General features: G+C 40.0%; 1 protein-coding gene across 4 annotated transcripts in view; it reads right to left on the bottom strand.

Moving 5' to 3' along the window:
• Positions 1–18,718, bottom strand: part of LOC122656368 (zinc finger CCCH domain-containing protein 27-like) — a 28,713-nt gene extending 9,995 nt beyond the window's left edge. For 2 of the 4 annotated variants that reach the window (XM_043850852.1, XM_043850855.1), the window contains exons 1-5: positions 18,432–18,718; positions 8,372–8,490; positions 6,069–7,018; positions 3,709–4,962; positions 3,076–3,423 (exon numbers count right to left, since the gene is read on the bottom strand). In XM_043850852.1, the coding sequence (XP_043706787.1) occupies positions 3,076–3,423; positions 3,709–4,962; positions 6,069–7,018; positions 8,372–8,490; positions 18,432–18,499 (2,739 nt within the window). In that variant the 5' untranslated portion in view covers positions 18,500–18,718. Of the gene's footprint in view, positions 1–3,071; positions 3,424–3,708; positions 4,963–6,068; positions 7,019–8,371; positions 8,491–18,431 lie in introns of all 4 variants that reach the window. The other 2 variants (XM_043850853.1, XM_043850854.1) reach the window with 1 other exon arrangement.
• Between the last annotated feature and the right edge of the window lie 333 nt (positions 18,719–19,051).

The following is a 19,051-nucleotide window of genomic DNA, read 5'->3' on the forward strand; positions in this document are numbered from 1 at the left end:
GTTTAATATAGTTGAGTTTATCATTCTTGATTGCAAACTTCTTTTTCACTTTTTGGTGAGGGATTGCAAATTAGTTGTATGGCCTATGTAGATTATAAAAGATTGATAGTATAATGTGTGTTGGGTCTTTGATTCCATGGGTTTTCAATGTAATAGGCCACTTTTATGAGCCTAAAGTATGAGTAATAAGTTTGCATACGGGATTAGTTCAATTGAACTGATTCTATGTGGTTCAATTTAAGTAGTGGTCTAGTCCAGTTGCTCACTTGCTCGATGAATTTTTTCAAGCTGGGGAGAAGATGAATAACAGCAGATCAGGAGGTCGGTTTGGTCTGAAATTCTGATCGAATTCCCCTCCTGGGTGGACTAAAACTCGATCAAAATATTGGCCAATTCTGATGAGTGGATTGGAGTGGGGGTGGTAGACTTGGGGAATAAGAAATTAGAAGGTTAAGGGGAAAGACTTAGAAACTAGCAGAGTTGAATGGCTGAACTTACTTGACAGTGGACTAATTGTTGAAGACAACCTTCTAATGGCTTTAGAGTGATGTAGGGATGAAGAACAAAATTGATAATAGCCTCCCAGGCTTCCCACCACAAGGAGTACCAGCCCCTTCTACCTTAGATCAAACACTAAGGAAACTCCATGGGGAGCAAACAAGCATGCAAACAACAGCAATATGTTGAAGCAGAAATCATGGGCTTTCTTGTGCTTTCTTGGGTTGCTTTATAGAATAATAGAAGAGAAAAGCAAGGTTCTAAAATTAGAAGGTTCCCAAATTAAGAAGTTTCCAATTGGTTCCCCTTTGCTTGGAATACAAGGCACAATCAGTTTCTAAACTGATGTGAACTAATTGTTGACACTTTTTTTTTTGGTGAATAAAAAATTAATTACCAAAGAAAGCCCGAGGTGGGCAAGAGAGAAATACAAGGGAAAGCCAGGGGGGGGGGGGAACAAGTCCCAATCCCATTAGGGAGGGGGCTGTAAAATGGTACAATCAAGGTCCCAGGCACTAACAATATGCCTATTCCTGGGAGAGTCCAACAAAGGCTTGTGGGGGAGGAAGCTCGATTTCATAGAAACGTCAAAGGAGATGGACTTCCAAATCAAGTCGGAGGATCTAGAGTTGGTAGACCATCTCCGGAGGTTTCTCTCCATCCAAATATGGTAAAGTGTAGCTCCAAAAACTAGCTTCCCTATATTGTTGACACTTACTAACAATGAAAATAGAAAATAACTAACATCAACTAGACCAACTGGACTGGACCACTACTTAATTGAACAACATAGAACTAGTTCAATTGAACAAACCCAAAACAACTTAAAAATAACTGAGTAAAGAAATAACTATCAAATCCCGTATGCAACCTTATTACCCATACTTTAGGCTCATAAAAGTGGCCTATTACATTGAAAAGCCATGAAATCAAAGGCCCAACACATATATAACCCAACCCAAGGCTTATTTCCATTAAAATAAGGCTATTTAGGTGATCTAACTGCATCATAATATTAGTTATCAATGCGATCCCGGGTTCACTAACTTGATTACGGGGTCGCTAGGGGCCCACAAGAATGGTAAACACTTAAATTTAATGGTTGAGTCTAGGGTTAGGTCGATCACCTTTTCTTTTCCTGCCCCTTAGCCTTCACTATTTGGAAGAAAGCCTTAGACTCCACCCTTCGCTCAGGAGTGGCTTTACTTGGATATGACTTTTTCTGGCAGCTCTATTTGTGATGCTGCCAGCAAGCTTGTGTTTGGGGCCATTACCTCTCACATTTGGATGGAGTGGAATCTTCGAAGATGGACCTCCAACTCCCGTTCCATTGATTTGATTTGGAAAGCCATCTTCTTCGATGTCAGCTCTAGGCTCCATATGCTCCCCCGCGATCCCCTTTTATGATTCCCCAAGGAACAGGCATATTGTTGTATCCTAGGGTTTGAGTGTCTCTTTTCCAGCCTCCTGGACAGCCTTCTTAGGGCTTAAGGATTGTATAGCCCCCCCCCCCCCTTTTTCCCTGTGTATTCTCCCCCCCCCCTCTCTTCCCCTTTGGGGTTTTGGTAATGAACTTTTTATTCACCAAAAAAAAAATGATGTCTCACACTGTTCCTTTTAGTTGATCAGCCAAGAAACCTATGGTTCTGGATTTATGGGGGTGCCGATCCAAGATTTCTCAGACTGCGGATTTGAGACAGTTCCCCTCTAAACTGTCTACACCATGCTCCTTGGCACGGTTCTGTTACCAAGAGTCGTCTGCATTTGCCAAAGGAAAACTTAAGTATGCATATCCTTCCATGTATTCACATTTTTACCGTGTACTCTCAAGTCTCAACCATCCATTGTTTCACAATATTCAAAAACTTGACTTTTTAATGGATTTTCAAAGCTTTATTTTACCACATCGCCACTTTACGTGTAGATAAGGAGCCTTGGGTCCTACTTGTTCACAAAATTTGTGTCCCACCTGATTGCCATTTGGCAGATGTTACAGCTGTGGAGGAAGGAATTAGGGTGGGCCATCCAGAAAAGCATTTTCCTCAAAAATAAGATGTATTATGTTTTATTTACACTGTGCTCCTAACTCAATGTATAATTTACATTTAATAATAATAATAAATTAATAATCTAGTAATACATACATATATATATTTAGTAATGATACATATATGTATATCCATGCTTCTCTTATCATTTCCTGAAATATTAACAAATAATTTCAAATTTTACAAACGGTCAACAAGTATAAATATTTCAATAAAACATGTTTGACAAGTTCCGGCATGTTTCTTACTTTAAGTGACTGAAATTCCTATTGACCGACTATTTCAATCTGACAGGGATTGATATACGTTATACGATGCATTCATATCACATTCTGCTTTTATGGGTGATTCTAATTAACTGTACAACATACATGTAAATCTTTTTAACACTTCATGTTCCATTCCTCTTGAAAAAGGAATATAACCACTTTTCTTATTTGCCCAAATATAAAAGCAACCAAGAGCACAAAGAAACAAGTGCATGCATGCAAGGGAGTGAGTTGCAAATAAAGAGAAGAGAATCACTTACATTTACAAACTCAGCTGGTAAAGGCGAAAGAATTTTAAATGCAGTAGGACGGTTGTCCAACTTGAACCTATTCACCAGAAAGGGAGGCCCTATTGGTGCAGATGGACGACTTAGCTGCTTTGAATTCTTAGGCGACTGTAACATCAGGGGTGAGCTTGTTTTGGAACTGGGAGATACACCATTCTCCCCCATGTTTTTATCCACCGTATTTTCAGCACCCGGTCTTTCCCCAGTAGTACCAAGATCTGTGGGCCGTGGACTAGCAGCCTTCGCAATATCAATTGCTGTCCCCACTTTATGTCTCTTAATAGCTTGGTCAGAAGCTGCTTCACCTTTGACTGTTATAGCCTGCACAAACCCAATATCTAGGTTTGGTTGTCTCTCATTTGGTTTACAATTCTACATATTCATGCTATTTGAAATTTCTTGATAAAAAAGAAAAAAAATGTGCTCAAACTTAGTATGAGGTTCTGTTACAAACAAGCTATTACCACATCTAGGACTGGTATAGCAATTTTATTTCAGGTAAAAAACCAAGTACTAGCCAAATGGTGATAAATTATAGGCCTCTCAACATGCCAAAAATATTTAAATTTACAAAAGAGTTGGACAAAGATGGAAATTGGCTCTTACTTGTTTTTCAAGCTTATCCAGTTGGCGGCGGAAAACATTGCGTTTCTGGTCCAGCATTTCCTGCTTTTTCCGGAGTTCCTCCTTTAAAAGCTCCAAATTCTCTATCTTCTTTTGCACTGGAGGGATAGCCTTGGGACCATTTACCGCAACAGGTTTAGGGTGAACAGCAGCAGGCACTGGAACATTAGATGCAGTTATACTGACCTTCGGAGGTGCAGAAGGGGTATTTTCCTTTGCTCCATCAGTAATAGATGACTGAGATGGAACAGAAGCAGTTGTAACACCATAGGGAACTGCTGAGACAGTATTGCCACTGTTTATGCCATCATCAGGAATGCTGTCCCTATTAGCCCACCACAGCTTGATGAAGCGGTTGCCCATCACAGCATCAGGAGCCTTCAGAGCAGCCTCTGCCTCTTCTCTTTTAGAGAACTGAACAAAGGCTCTTTCGCTATTCAGTGGAATATAAATGTCAATAACCTCCCCAAATTTTTGGAAATGTGTAAGAAGGGTCTCCCTCTTGTTGCCTTTTTGGGGAATCCCATTAACAAAAAGTGTACGTAAGGCCTTCTGCAATGATCGTCCACCATTACGCCCATGATCATTTCGTCTCTTTGGAGTAGCAGAAGAATTCATAGATTTTGGATCAATGTCCCCCATAAAAGTCGGTTTCCCTCGATGAGCAGTACCTGAAAAACTAGGTAATGCTTCCTCAAGATCTTCCTTTGCTTCGTCCCCAAGAGAACCCAGGGACGGTAGCGCATTATCATTTGTCCCTGTAGTTTCTATTTTAGTTCCCGAAGTCCCAATTCGTCCCCAAACAGATGAAGCTGAACTCTGTGAACCTGCGGTTGTTGTGATGCTTTTACCTGGCCGTTCACTGTCAATGCCATCAGAAACCCTTAAGCTGTGGCGATAAGAAGTATCAGTCTCCCATAAGGACTCAACATCATTAGTCTTGGGGGAAGGGAGTCTTAAAAGGGCACTTGAAGTCTCTTGACGGTCAGTATTCCACAGAGGCTGGTCAGGATCATAGAGGTCAGCTTCACCCAAACCAGCAGAAGAAGCTAGCACTCCATTCAAGCCTATTCCATCATCATTTGTCCCAGGTTTGGTACTTTTACCATGCAAACCTTTGCCAGTTGTCAACAGGCCTGAAGGAGCACTAACTGAAGTTAAAGGTCCCGTTCCAGATGGTACTCCCAACAGGCGTGCACTTGGAAGTGAAACAGGGAGATTGAACTGTGAGAGGCTCTGCAATTCAGAAATCAACTGTTACAGCCATTTAAAAAGGGAGGGGGGGGGGGAACTAACAACCCAAGCAACAACAACCACAGCCTTATCCCAACTAAATGGGGTCGGCTACACGGATCCTTGACCTCCAATCAGCTCTATTCGAAGCCATACTTGATACAAGGCCTAAGCTAAGCATGTCTTTCCTCACCATTTAGGCCTGCCCCTGGCTCTTCTAGCTCCCTCAATCTGAATCAAATCACTTCTACATACTGGGGCATTCGACGGAGAAGTGATTTAATTCAGATTGAGGGAAACACCAACATGCACTAAGTTGTTTATGTGCTCAGCAACTCAGCTTTATGATAAATTGTGTTGAGGGCCAAATTTTCATCACTTGATTGATCCTAATCTTTCAAAATTGAAAGTGAACATATGAGGATGCAAGCACAAAAAAGAAACCCTTATCCCAGCCTGTTCACAGATCCAAGGAAATAATGAGTCCTGATTCTCCTGAAACAGTAGACAGGTAGAAAGGAGATCTTTGAGGTCAAAGACTTGATCTGATAAGACGATCATAAACATCAGACCCGTGTAGTTGGTATTGATGATCTGAATTTGCAATTGGATAGGTCTACTCTGTTGGAGGGATATCTTTCGGTTCATGTTTGTAAAGAAGGGGCTGTTGCTTATTTTTGTAGAGGGCTTTGCTGGTTTTCATTGTAGAGTTTTTTATCCCCTTTGAGGCTTGTACAGTGCCTGAGTGTACAGGTTGCTTACTTTTTGTTTTTCATCAATGAAATTTTATCTTATATTTCTTCAAAATTGATACCCAAGTAGTGTTTTTAGACTATTTTCCAGGCTTTTCTGTTCCCCAGCCATTCAAATACAAGACAGGTTAGATTGTTGGGTAATCTAATTCAATCAGTTTCCAATGTAGGAGTTCCCCTAGATTGGATCCATCAATTTATGGTATCCACTCCAAGCTTGCCACATGCACGGCAGAGGCGAGGAACAATGCATTTTTCCAGCCTTTTCATCTTCACTCAAAAATTCTTCACTACACTGGCAACAAACGCTTTATACCAATGGGACAATGACTGCAAGCATTTAAAAATGAAGTGTACCTGAACATCTTCAACAACGATCCGATTTACACCATGCTCCATCGGGCACATATCCCCTCTCAAACAAAATCCACGCTCCTCAAAGTCTTTACACCGTTGGCGGGACATGCCAATACTCAAGGAAGGATTGATTGGAGGTTTGAGTGTTCCTTGCAAACCAAGGGGATGGAATGTATCAAGGCTTCCATTGGGCATTCCTGGAATTAAGCCAAATGCACTCCAGGATCCACTTTGTGCATTTCCAGCATTTGACAATCCCCTTCCTGGAAATAGACTAGGAGGTGTAGCTCCTTGTGGAGCCATTTGTAATGCAAAATCAAGCATGTCCACAGAGCTGAACCTGGAATCATGTTGGCTCCAGGGGCCAAAACTCCTCCCTCTTCCCCTACCAAAGGGAGGACTACCTAGAGATGTAGATAAATCAAAACGAGCACCAGGATCACCACGAAATGCCTGGTTAACTATTGTCCTCTGACCCAAATCCAATGGAGCAAAAGGCTGTATTGCCATGCCAGGACGTCTTTTTTCAAACTTTGCAGAGAAGTCTCTCTCCGAATGGGAAAGGTTATATTCTTTTCGTGTTTCACTAGGCTGAGGATCACTTTCGAGGTATAGCTGCCCATTTTCATAAGGCTTGTTACGCTTTCTGTATGGCCTGCTCAAGAATTCTTCCTGTGCATCTTTGTCAAAAGACTGAGATCTTGATTCCCTCCTACGATGCTTATGATTACGATCATCATCTTCATCGTCACTCACCTCTTTCTCCTCAGGGTCACTGATAGGAGAAAGGCCATCTGGCTTTGGAGACGAAATCGTCAGCTCTGCTGGATCCTCTGCAATGAAAGATGGAGGTGGTTCAACCTTCCGGATGGCATCCAAACTCTCGGCAGGTGCTACAATAGAACCATCATCTAGGGCCTGGAACAACTTTGTGATGAAAGGCTTTGTATCTGCAAACATGAAAATTGGTTGAAGCAGTGCCCAGCAACCTAGAGAGGAATTACACTATAAAAACTAATGAAAACTACAGTTTTTCTTCTGGTCATCTGCAATAAAAAACTATGTACAAAAATAATTCAGGAAAAGCAGTCAAATAGGCTTGAGCTCTTTACATGAAGAAAATGGGCTTGCAATTTAAGGGAAACTCAGGTGCAGTAGAAATGGAGAAGAAGGAAATACTCTTGTATTTCTTTGTCTATGGTCTTAAATCTTGTTGACCCACTCATCTCTGGGGTAGGGTTTGAGAGAAGGGGATCCAAATGCAGGTTGAAAATCATGGAGAATGGCCCCTTGCTATTTTGCCTGAAATTCGGTGATGACATAGTTCATATGTACTAAGCCCTCGGTTCGAATTTTGGACAAAAGAAGTTGGAAAGAAGCCTTCATGCCAATCAGCATGCCAAATTCAACATGTTACACTTTTCACCTACTTCTAGTGTTAAGAAAGAAAGTATAATAGTAGTTATCGCAGGGTGTTTTAGTCATTGGAATGTTCTGTTTTGGATTTATGTGTGAATACATTTAAACCGAGGGTGCTGGTTGTAAGTTCTGAAGTTTAGTTAGTATAAATAAATGTGTGGCTACCGATTGGGTTACTATATTTTCTCCCAATTGGTAGTTCTTCTCTACATCTCTTATCTCCTCTATTGTCTTCTTCTTCTCTTCTTTGCTGGTTCTCATTGTTTTGCTTTGTTACTCTTTTATTTATTTATTTATTTTTTTAACCCCTTTTTGCCTTTTTTACTTCCTTCTACTGCTCTTATTTCTATTTCTGTAATGGCCCCTTCGGACCCATGTAGCCAACCCCATTTAGTTAGGATAAGGTTATGGTTGTTGTTGTTGTTGTTACTCCTTGTTGCCAAATTTCATTCCCCTTAGTTGTTTTCAAGAAAATTTTGCTTGAACATCAGTGGCTAAAAGGAATTATAGCATTTGCATTAAAGTGCATTCACCCTTTACAAACAAACATTCCCCAAGAAACAGAGCAGTAAGCCAGTAACCATGTTGAAGTAGGCCAATAAGAAACATAACTTCTAGAGTTCTAGCTCAGATAGTTTCTTCTCCAAGTGGCCAGTAAAAAGCAAGTCCAAAAATACAATAAAACAACATAACATAAAGCATTTCACACTTAACATCGATTAGTAGCAGGCGGTCATTTGCATTAAGAATACAATATTCTACAAAAATATGCAGCAATTCATTACAGACTGCCACACAATTACGCACTTGAAGAATAGGAATAATGTTTCCAAAGGTATGGGGAGGGTAAAAAGAAAAAGAAATTCACCACAAATTAAACATACCCTGACCCAGAAAATCAACTAAATTCTCAGCGCAGAGCTTTTGTAGTTCTTCAATAGGTTTGTCCTTCTTTAATAATGCTACCACATATTCTGCAAGAATTACAGGGTCAGCCTCTGTCCTGCAAAATGCAAAATCCCTCAATCAGAAACTATTGGCCTTCAAACCTTTCTTTTTTTTTTTTTTTTTGGAGGGGGGGTGGTGAGGGGGTTGGGTGGGGAGCCACCCAAGAAAATCGCATCATCAGAAGCAGGAATAAAAGAAACACAACCTAAAAGAAGATTTTGCTTCCCGATGGATAAAGCCATGATAAGAAGATAGATCATATCATCAAAGCCTTCAACCAATGAGTGAGCATTAGAGGAAGCAGAAATTAGAGAGTTGGAATCTAAGAGAAACAGATTCAGGTTCATCCAACAGCATTATTGTGACGGGATTATCTTTTGGACAATTCAAGCCGACTTACACACAATAGACTACCAATAAGTTGAAGTAGTAAAAGCATACTGGTACCTGATTAGAGCATAAATTCATAAAATTGATGATTAAGTTCTAAGGATCCCATGATACAATTGAAAGAGTAGGTAATCCACCCAAAGTAAATCAAGGCCAACTTCCCAGCAACTGAGTGCCTCTAATGGAACTAATAGATAATTCTAGTACTTCACCTAGGAAGCATCATTCTGAGAGATTAGTGAAGACAATCTGTTGTAATTTCCAATTTCACTGATGTTTTAAATAACAACCTTGATCATATTAATTATTAATTACAACCCCTTGGACTATCAGGTCCTTCTGGGACCTGGTAAATCATTCCCAGATCCTTGAAATTAATGGATAATGTAATGCTTGATGTGGACCGGAAGGGCCTAAGCTAGGTTTTTGAGATTCTCAAGAAAAAAGTCCAGAATAAGATTATGGATCAAATAATGTCACCGAGTGGAGGAAGATTGCTTTCTAAGAAATTTCCATCTGCAGTTATAGAAGTAAGCTCAAGATCAGGATTCCAAGTAAGAAATTGGAGAATAATGTGAAGACAAGCCTGTAAATCAATCCAAGGTGGGATAAATTTATAAGACGATAAGATCACCTAATGCCTATCCTTGAACCAAGAGAGGAATATCTTTTGCTCTACCGCTGGTTTCAGGATTTCATGGAAAAACAAAATTTACAGCAGGAGTTCTTGAAATTATACAGCAATCAATTAGTAGGGTCTCACAACAGAAGCAAAAGGGTATGTGCTGAAGATCAAAGCAATAAACTTGAAAACAGAATTTGCTGAATGCATGGTAAACATGTGCACAAATAGTAGCAGAAACAAAAATCAATAAAAGAAAGAGAACAAGGAAGTCTGCATGTATTTGTTGAATTAAAGTGTGCCCATTTTGTAGAATGGCTAGATTTGTTAATCATATTCCCTAAACTACACAAATATTTGAAATTTGAAAGTTAGTAAACAGAACCCTACAAAAAAAAAAAGAGAACCTAGCCTAAATGGTCTTAGTAAGATCATCAAGAAGATACAGAAATACAGAATAATGCTTATCATTGAAGTTGAAAAGCCACAGAAATTTTCTGATTCCTGAGCATTCAGCATTTTATTTCCTCAAAGGCAACTCAATGGATGAACAAATTCCTCACTTGAGGACAAAATCATCCCAACAAGAAGAGCTGATGCAGCTACAGCTATTTTGCTGATTGTTTTATGGAGCTTTTGGACCATCCAAAGCAACTAAGTCATTTAAACAACATTTAACTTTCATGGGAATAGGGTACTCAGATTAATTACCAGTAGGGACAATTGGACTTGTAGAGTCATTACAAGGGGAGAAAAGAATTTTACTTCATCATTAGGCAAATTTTCAGAGCATAAGACATCAGTCTGCAGAAAATTGTGAGCCCAGGGTTACATTTTCCCCTTTTCATATGTTCCATTTTCTTAAATTGTTCTGTTTTGTGTGCAGTGGTTACTGGGATCTGCAGTTGACAATTTCTCTTTGACCAGATTCGGGTTTTGTTTTTTATGATGAATGAAAAAAATTTCATAACCAAAGGAAGGAGAAGGGGGGGAGAATAAACAAACAATCAACAATTACAAGACCTTGCCTTTATAAACAGAACAAAATCAGCCAATTACAACTGGGCAAACAGCTCCACCCAGAAAGAAAGAACACAACCAGAAGAGTAAAATCCTCAAATTGCAGGAGAGCCCACTAATCGCACTTAGATGTCCCGGCATAGGACGTGATCACAGATATCCCTACTTAAAGGCAATATCTTCATGTTATTGGGCAAGGAATAAGGAGGGGGGCGCTTCTTGGCATAGGGACGTGGTCAAAGTAAAATCCGGTTTTATAGCTTAGGCAGTATGAGAATCTTTCCTGAAGCACCTCTTCTGTATGAAATAACAGTATCTTATTTCTTATCATTGCATTAACTTCTTATATTTCTTAAACCCTATCTTCCCCATAGTTCAGACCTAGAAATCTGAACTGTAGGCAGTCCTACATCACTAAGCTTCCCAGAAGCTTAAACATGTGAGCACTAGAGAGTTCTCGAGGAATTGGAATCAGTGATATCCCCCTGTCATGACATAATGTTGGCTTGACCAACACCCTAACAAATATAATTAACTTTGGCATTTGCTCTCTTAAAAATCTGGGTTCCTCAAGGATTGACAATCCCTTTAGAGACAATAAGGATTTGATTCTTTGTTCTTCTTTAAGCCCACAAAGCAATGTAAATCCAACAACAGTAGAAAACTGATGTCCTACGATAAGTTTGAGTTGGAACTTAAAGGTAGGTCGAATCTGGTAAGAGAAGAGGTTTACAGCAAGAAGAAGGAGAGAAAAGGAAAGAAGAAGAAGAAGAGAAGAGAATGGGAGAATCGATTATGTGTGTTGAGTGATTCTCAACACACATATTAGCTTCATTAATTAACTCTTCCAAATTACACAAGCCTCCCTAGGGAGGTAAAGGGAAATAAGACAAGAAAGTAAAAATACAACTTAGTCATGTCTTATAACTAGACAATGACAGAACTACCCCTATACAAGATATTCCAACAACTCTAACACTCCCCCTCAAGCTAGAGAATAAATGTCATACATTCCCAACTTGCACAATAGAGTACTAAATAGACTAGGAGGGAGACCCTTGGTGAAGATATCTGCTACTTGATCACCTGTCTTCACAAAGGGAATACAAATGTACCCAGAATCCAGCTTCTCTTTGATGAAGTGACGATCAACCTCAATATGCTTGGTTCGATCATGTTGAACCGGATTATGGGCAATGCTTATGGCAGCTTTGTTGTCACAATAAAGTCTCATTGGCCCTGCAATTTCAAAGCTCAAGTCTTGAAGAAGCTTTTTCGGCCATATAAGCTCACATACTCCATGGGCCATGGCCCTAAACTCGGCTTCAGCACTGGATCGAGCAACAACTGGTTGTTTCTTGCTCCTCCAGGTAACTACATTACCACCCACAAAGGTACAGTACCCAAAAGTAGATCTCCTGTCACAGACTGAACCAGCCCAATCAGCATCTGTGAAGCCTTCAATCTGCAAATGGTCATGCCTGGCAAATAGAAGACCTTTTCCTGGACAGGATTTCAAGTATCTAATGATGCGATACACTGCATCCAGATGTCCACTCCTGGGAGCATGCATGAACTGACTCACTAATCCAACTGCATTAGAGATGTCTGGTCGAGTCAAGGAGAGAGAGATTAGTTTCCCAACTAACCTTTGGTACTTGCTTGCATCTATAAGAGAAGAACCACATTCATCACCAAATTTATGATTCGGATCAATGGGGAAAGTGGCTGGTTTGCACCCCATCATCCCTGTTTCTTTCAGAAGATCCAAGACAAATTTCCTTTGGCAAATGTTGATCCCTTTCCTTGATCTAGATACCTCAATACCCAAGAAGTATTTCAAGAGTCCAAGGTCTTTGATCTCAAACTGTTTAGCCAAATAAGACTTCAATCTATTTATCTCAGCACCATCATTCCCAGTCACCACAATGCCATCAACATAGACAATGAGAGCTGTAACTGTACCATTACCTCTCCTGATAAACAAGGTGTGGTCAGCTTGACTCTGATAATACCCATTCTTCAGAATAGCTTGTCGAAATCTCTCAAACCAGGCCTTAGGAGACTGCTTTAGGAGTTTGGGCCATAGAGAGCTTTCTTCAACAAACACACTTTCCCTTCAGCTGAGGGACACTTAAAACCAGGTGGAGGCTGCATGTACACTACTTCTGCTAAATCTCCATGAAGAAATGCATTCTTCACATCTAAGAGGGAGAGAAGAGGAAAGAAGAAGAAGAAGAGAAGAGAACGGGAGAATCGATTATGTGTGTTGAGTGATTCTCAACACACACATTAGCTTCATTAATTAACTCTTCCAAATTTCACAAGCCTCCCTAGGGAGGTAAAGGGAAATAAGACAAGAAAGTAAAAATATAACTTAGTCATGTCTTATAACTAGACAATGACAGAACTACCCTTATACAAGATATTCTAACAACTCTAACAGTTTGGTATTAAAACTGGCAAACTGCTTCTAAGTAACCCCTTCGGCTAAGTGCTTCAAGGTAACCCCTCCCAAGAAGCAGTTACTTGATTGCTACTTATTGAATGTATATAAATAGAATTCAATACACCTTACATAAAAAGCTTCTTATTGACTATATCCGGAGTATTGTGTGAGCGGCGTATTCCTTGAAAGCTTAAAAGAAGATTTTATAGGACTATCATCCGACCAACTATGATGTATGGTGCAGAATGTTGGGCTATTAAGAAGTGTCATATTAATAAACTAAGCGTAGAAGAGATGAGGATGTTGAGATGGATGTGTAGGAAAACTAAGGAGGATAAAGTAAGGAATGACCATATTAGAGCTGGATTGGGAGTAGCTCTGTTCCATGATAAGCTTAGAGAGAGTCGTTTGAAGTGGCATGGCCATATTCAACGGAGGCCTTTGGATGCCCCAGTACGGAGGAGTGACTTGATTCAGATTGAGGGAACCAAAAGAGCCAGGGGCAGGCCTAAAATAATCATAAAGGAAGTGATGAGAAAAGCAGGCTTAGCTTAAGCCTCGTATCATGTATGACTTTAAATAGAGCTGATTGGAGAGCAAGGATACATGTGGCCGACCTCATTTAGTTGGGAAAAAACTATTGTTACTGCTACCTTTGTTTTGCTTTCTTCATTTTGCTCTATTATCTTTCTTTCCCTGCCTATTTACCCATTGAAGGGAAAAACCAAAAGGTAAAAAGAGTCATGCGATAAATGTGTTATATCTTTCACATTTCTTGTTTGTTGGAGGTCTCTCTAGTTTTTTCCTAACCTACGTAAAGTTCCTATAGTTCCTATTGTTAAATTCTCTTTCCATGTTACCAATGCTGCCAAACATAGTTCGAGAACTCGCAAGATCGAGATCTCGGCGAGTTTCTCGGTTTTTTGAGAAACCGAGACAAGATGGGATACGATACAAAATAATACAAAATCTCGGCGAGATCTCGATGAAATCTCGGATCTCGGGTTGGCCCATGGAAATGACCCATCTACTGTGTATTTACTTACCTAACTCAACAGAACTCGACATATCTCAGCGAGATCTCGGATCTGGGGTTGACCCATGGAAATGACCCATCTACTATGTATTTACTTACCTAACTCGACAGAACTCTTATATGCTTGTTGTGCAGCATTATATGCAACATTACAACAACAATATGTCATGGGAAGACTATGTGACACTAGCGGGGACTGAATACTTGATTCAAAGTCATTTTATGTGATGATAGTTGTAACATTGTTAAACAGTTTGGTGTATCACTTTAACATTTCTAATTCTTATTTCAGTTGTTTAGCTATTAATTGAATGTTTTGCTCGCTTTCTATTACTAAATTATGTGTAGAGTAGGGTATTTTAGTACGTCATCGCCTACCAACCTATGGTCCGAATTGAAACGCATATTTGGACTTTGTCTTTGCAAAATCTGATAGTGTCACTGTGTTTAAATGGCTTAAAATAGGCTGAATACCAAGTTTCAGACCCAAACTAAGTCTAAAACCCACCGAGTTGAGGCTTCGAGTCGAGAAAAAAAAAATGCACCAACTCGGCGAGATCTCGACTCAACTTGGTTTTTCCAAGGGTCGAGTTAGTACCGAGACCCGAGTTTTAGTACCTTGCTGTCAAATAATGTGCCATTAAAACACAAGCAACGAAGGAGGATACTTAGAAAACACTAGATTATGACTGCAAAGAGTCTTATTCCTCCTACAACACATTTACTACTTGTGACAACTACACAACATATTGAATTTCTAATTCACATAAAACTCAGCTGATATAAGCCTCACATAGATTAGTTGGCTATTTGATTCTGGTTATGTATTTCCACCTTCCACTCCATTAAAGGCCAAACTTCTATGATATATATAACAGACTTTTCAGAGTACGCATAATGGGTAAGTCTCCACAGTGGTAGACTGGAATCACATTGATATGGAGAAAACTTAATATCACAGGATTATTAATGGACCATAAGACCCCACAATTGCAACAAATAATTCTAAAAAGTAATGACCAGCTTAAATTATTCTCAAGCTCGGCAACTTAGACACATTTGGAAGTAGGGATGTAAACGGATTGAATTTGAATTGAATATAACACTATCCGTATCCACATCCGATCAGCTTTCGAACGGATTTGGATAGTTTCTGGAAACCGCTTTTTCGAAGATGGATCCCCTTCAACGGTTACGAACAGGAATCGAATACGGATTTTTTACTATCCAATTACATCCCCAGTGGAGACTGGAGAGTCTGGAGAGAGCGGTGTTGCAGTCTCACTGCCTGTGTTGAGGAGCGGAGAACTAGGGAAGACAAAAATTCTAGAAAACGATAAGGTGAAGGGCTGAATCCACTACTGCAGTAGAGTTGATGTTGAAGTGTCATATCTGAAGTTACATAGATGTTTTCCTGAATCTTTTTTTCTCATTTATTTTCTCTTTCTTTCTTTTTTCTTTTTTTTTTGGTGAATAAATATCATTACCAAAAACCCCAAAAGAGGGGAATAGAGAGAGGGGGAGAATACACAGGGAAAGAAAGGGGTAAACTATACAAGCCTCAAGCCTTAAGAAGACGAGCTATGAGACCGAAAAAGAGAAATATCTAAACCCCATGATACAACAATATGCATGTTCCTTGGGGTACCAACAAGAGATTATGTGGAAGCATGTGGAGCTTGGAACTAACATCGAAGAAGATGGCTTTCCAAATTATGTCAATAGAATAAGAGTTGGAGGTCCACCTTCGGAGATTCTGCTCCATCAAAATGTGAGATATAGCAGCCCCAAACACAAGCTTGCCGACGGTATCATAGATCATACTACCCAAAAAGCCCTGTCCAACCACACCCACTCCCTGGCAAAGGGAAGAGGTCTCCTACTACAGGGCCAAATGGAGTGTAAGGCTTTCTTCCAAATAGTGTGGGCTAAGGGACAGGAGAAAAAAAAGGTGGCCAACATCCTCATTACCATTCCAGCATAGAGTACATGAGGGGGAGACAAGGATGTGGCAGTGGAGGAGAAAAGATTGGGTGGGGAGGCAAAGGTTAAGGGTTCTCCAAACATTAAAGCTATGGCGGGGGATGTGGTCTTTGAACCAGACTATAATGTAGCAGGGGGCAGGGGGCATAGGGTCTTACAAAGTCCCAAGCAGAGTTAGAGCTAAAAATCCCATTAGGGGAGGGGAGCCAAGTAACCTTGTCCAAGAGTTCATGGTAATTACTTGTAATATACTGTGAATTGATATGGGTATTTTAGTATTATAAATATTATCTACATGAATCATATTTTTATAATTGGACCTAAACGGATCAAGTAATATCCAGTCCGAAACTGAAACATCGTATTTGCATCTAATTAGCTTTTGAATGGATTCGAATAGTTTCCAGAAACAAAATTTTCAAACATAGTTTCCTCTTTGCAGCTATGAACATGAATCGAATACGGATTTTCAGCTATCCATTTACATTCCTATCTACAAGTTCGACTACTTAGACACATCAACCAAACAAAGAGTTTTTTTTTTTTTTTGGGTGAACAAATAATTCATTGCCAAAACCCCAGAACAGGGAGAGAAAGAGGGGGGGAGAATACACAAGAGGGGGAAGGATGGGTGCCATACAAAGCGCAAGAGGCAGGGGGCTGAAGCAAGGAACAAGGTAAACCCCATGAGATAACAATACGTCTGTTCCTTGAGAAGTCAACAATAGAACAGTGAAGTAACAAGTGAAGCTTAGAGCTAACATCAAAGAAGATGGATTTTCAAATCAATTCAAAAGAACGACATTTGGAGGTCCATCTTCAAAGATTCCGCTCCATCCAATTGTGAGAGATGGTGGCGCCGAACACAAGCTTGCCCTTAGTATCACAAATAGAGCTACCTGAGAAGGTCATGTCCATCCAAAGCCACTCCCTTGAAAAGGGGAGAGATCTTTTGGGGCGAGGCCAACAACTGCCTAGAGCCTTTTTCCAAACAGAGGCTGTGAAGGGGTAGGAGAAGAAAAGGTGGTCAATGTCCTCAAGGCCATTCCAGCAGAGAACACATGCATCTGTATACGGATGAGAAAGGATTGAGTAGGTAGGAAGTGGGTAAAGGCTCTCCAAACAGTGAAGCTATGGCGGGGGATATGACCATTAAACCAGACTAACTTGTACCAAAGAGCGGGGGGGGGGGGGGCGCGAAGTCTAACAAAGTCCCAAGCGGAGAAGAAGCGTAAAAGACCGTTAGAGGAGGGAAACCCGGAAACAGAGTCGGGTAGAGAAGTAGGGGTGGTCAAGAGGGGGGAGGAAGGCCCAAACCAGGGAGAGGGTAGGGGGGAGGAGAGAGGGACAGACCAAGAGCCATGGGAAATAATGGAGGCAATAGTGAAGTGCTTAGGGATGCCATAAGAGTAAACCACCTTTGCACCAACAACGGAAAAGAGAACACTCATAGGGTGCCAGTGATCAAGCCAAAGGGAAGTGGAGGTCCCACCAGTGATCCTATAGATGATGGCTCTAAGAGCAATGGGTCTAAGGAGGAGGATTTTCCACCAGACCCAGGAAGAGTCTGAGGTTTGGGGAACAGTCCACAGGGAATTCTTCTTGAGGGGGCAAGAGTAGACCCAATTGACCCAAATACTGTCATGTTTGGATGTAATTTTCTAGATCAATTTGAGGATACCTGCAATATTGAAGAATCCCTGATCCTTCTCAAACTGAGAATCAAACACAAATTAAATGATCAAATAAAGTGAAATGTTCCACAACATGATTTTGTCGCCCATGCATTGTCATCATCCTGGAGATGAGAAAAATTCATGAACCATGTTCTAGTGCATGAAGCTTCATTACTCAGTGTAGTACTAAACCTAAATGAAGCAAACTATCCTTTTTCCATAGAGAAGGGTGTATGTCGAAAATTTTGCTTTTATTGTTTTGGCTACTCGAGCATATTTCCTTTCAAATTTCAAACTACATAACCTGTACTCTTCGGGGTCCTAAATCTCAAATTAATTAAGCATGCTCATCACCACTTACTGAGTTCGAGTTCAATTTGTCATCTAACAGAGCCCGAAAAAGAACTGAAAGAAATCAGAGTGTTTGAGACGACATCTTAGCTCAGTAATAACAAATATCGAATAACAAATACACACAATACAAAGTAAAGACAAAAATATAAAAGGCTCTACGTGTAACAAATTGATCGAAAAATGGATTAAAATATTTTCTGAGATTAATGAATGAGCCATGTCATCGACCGAATGGTCTCAGGACCTATTAACAAATTTCCATTCGCGTATAATTAAATTTATCTTCTCAAACTAAGATTTAAGCAGACTGAATGTTTTTTGCATCGAACATGGTCACAAATAAACTTTTGAAATACAGACGCTTCATCGTCCATAAACAATTATGAGCGCCCAAACTGTATTAGGTATCCAGAGATTGAAGAAGGAGACGGGAAACGAAGAAAATAAAGAACCACATATCACTCACAGTGGTTCAAGATTCTTCACGAGATATCCAGTTAATGACGACTCCCCAAATTTCATATCTCCAACCATTCCTCTTCATCGTCTATCACCAACCGCAACGAAGACGAATCCGTATAACACCATTACTAGATAACGAAACTAGCAGAGTTGATTCACGACATTAATTATAAGACGATCAATGGAGGTTCATTCAAGACCTTCGCTGTAAGACCCTGGTAGGGTTTTTTTTTTTCCTTTTGTTTTTTTTTTTTTAAGCTATATTTCTTTTCCATGGGAAAAAGCTGAGACGGATATAGGATTTTCTCTTTTATTTATTTTTTGTTTTCTCACCTCTCAAGCTAATACGGGTGGGCCCGTGGAAAAAAAAAACAGAGCAAAATAAACCAAAACCAAATCCGTTTGGTGGACGATAAAAATAACTATTTTTATCTTTCTTGAAATGGACCTAGAATGCATAGCAAACACAGCCTTACTTTCATTGGTGATGAGAGAATTTCTTCAGCAGTGGGATCTAACCGTATGATTTAGATATTCTAAATGTTTGATGAAATTAATTATGATATTCACTGTTCTAGGAGTCCAATCATAACATTAAATCACTATAGATGAAGCATGCGCTTT

Source organism: Telopea speciosissima, chromosome 3 (assembly GCF_018873765.1).
Source record: "Telopea speciosissima isolate NSW1024214 ecotype Mountain lineage chromosome 3, Tspe_v1, whole genome shotgun sequence".
Classification (NCBI taxonomy): domain Eukaryota; kingdom Viridiplantae; phylum Streptophyta; class Magnoliopsida; order Proteales; family Proteaceae; genus Telopea; species Telopea speciosissima.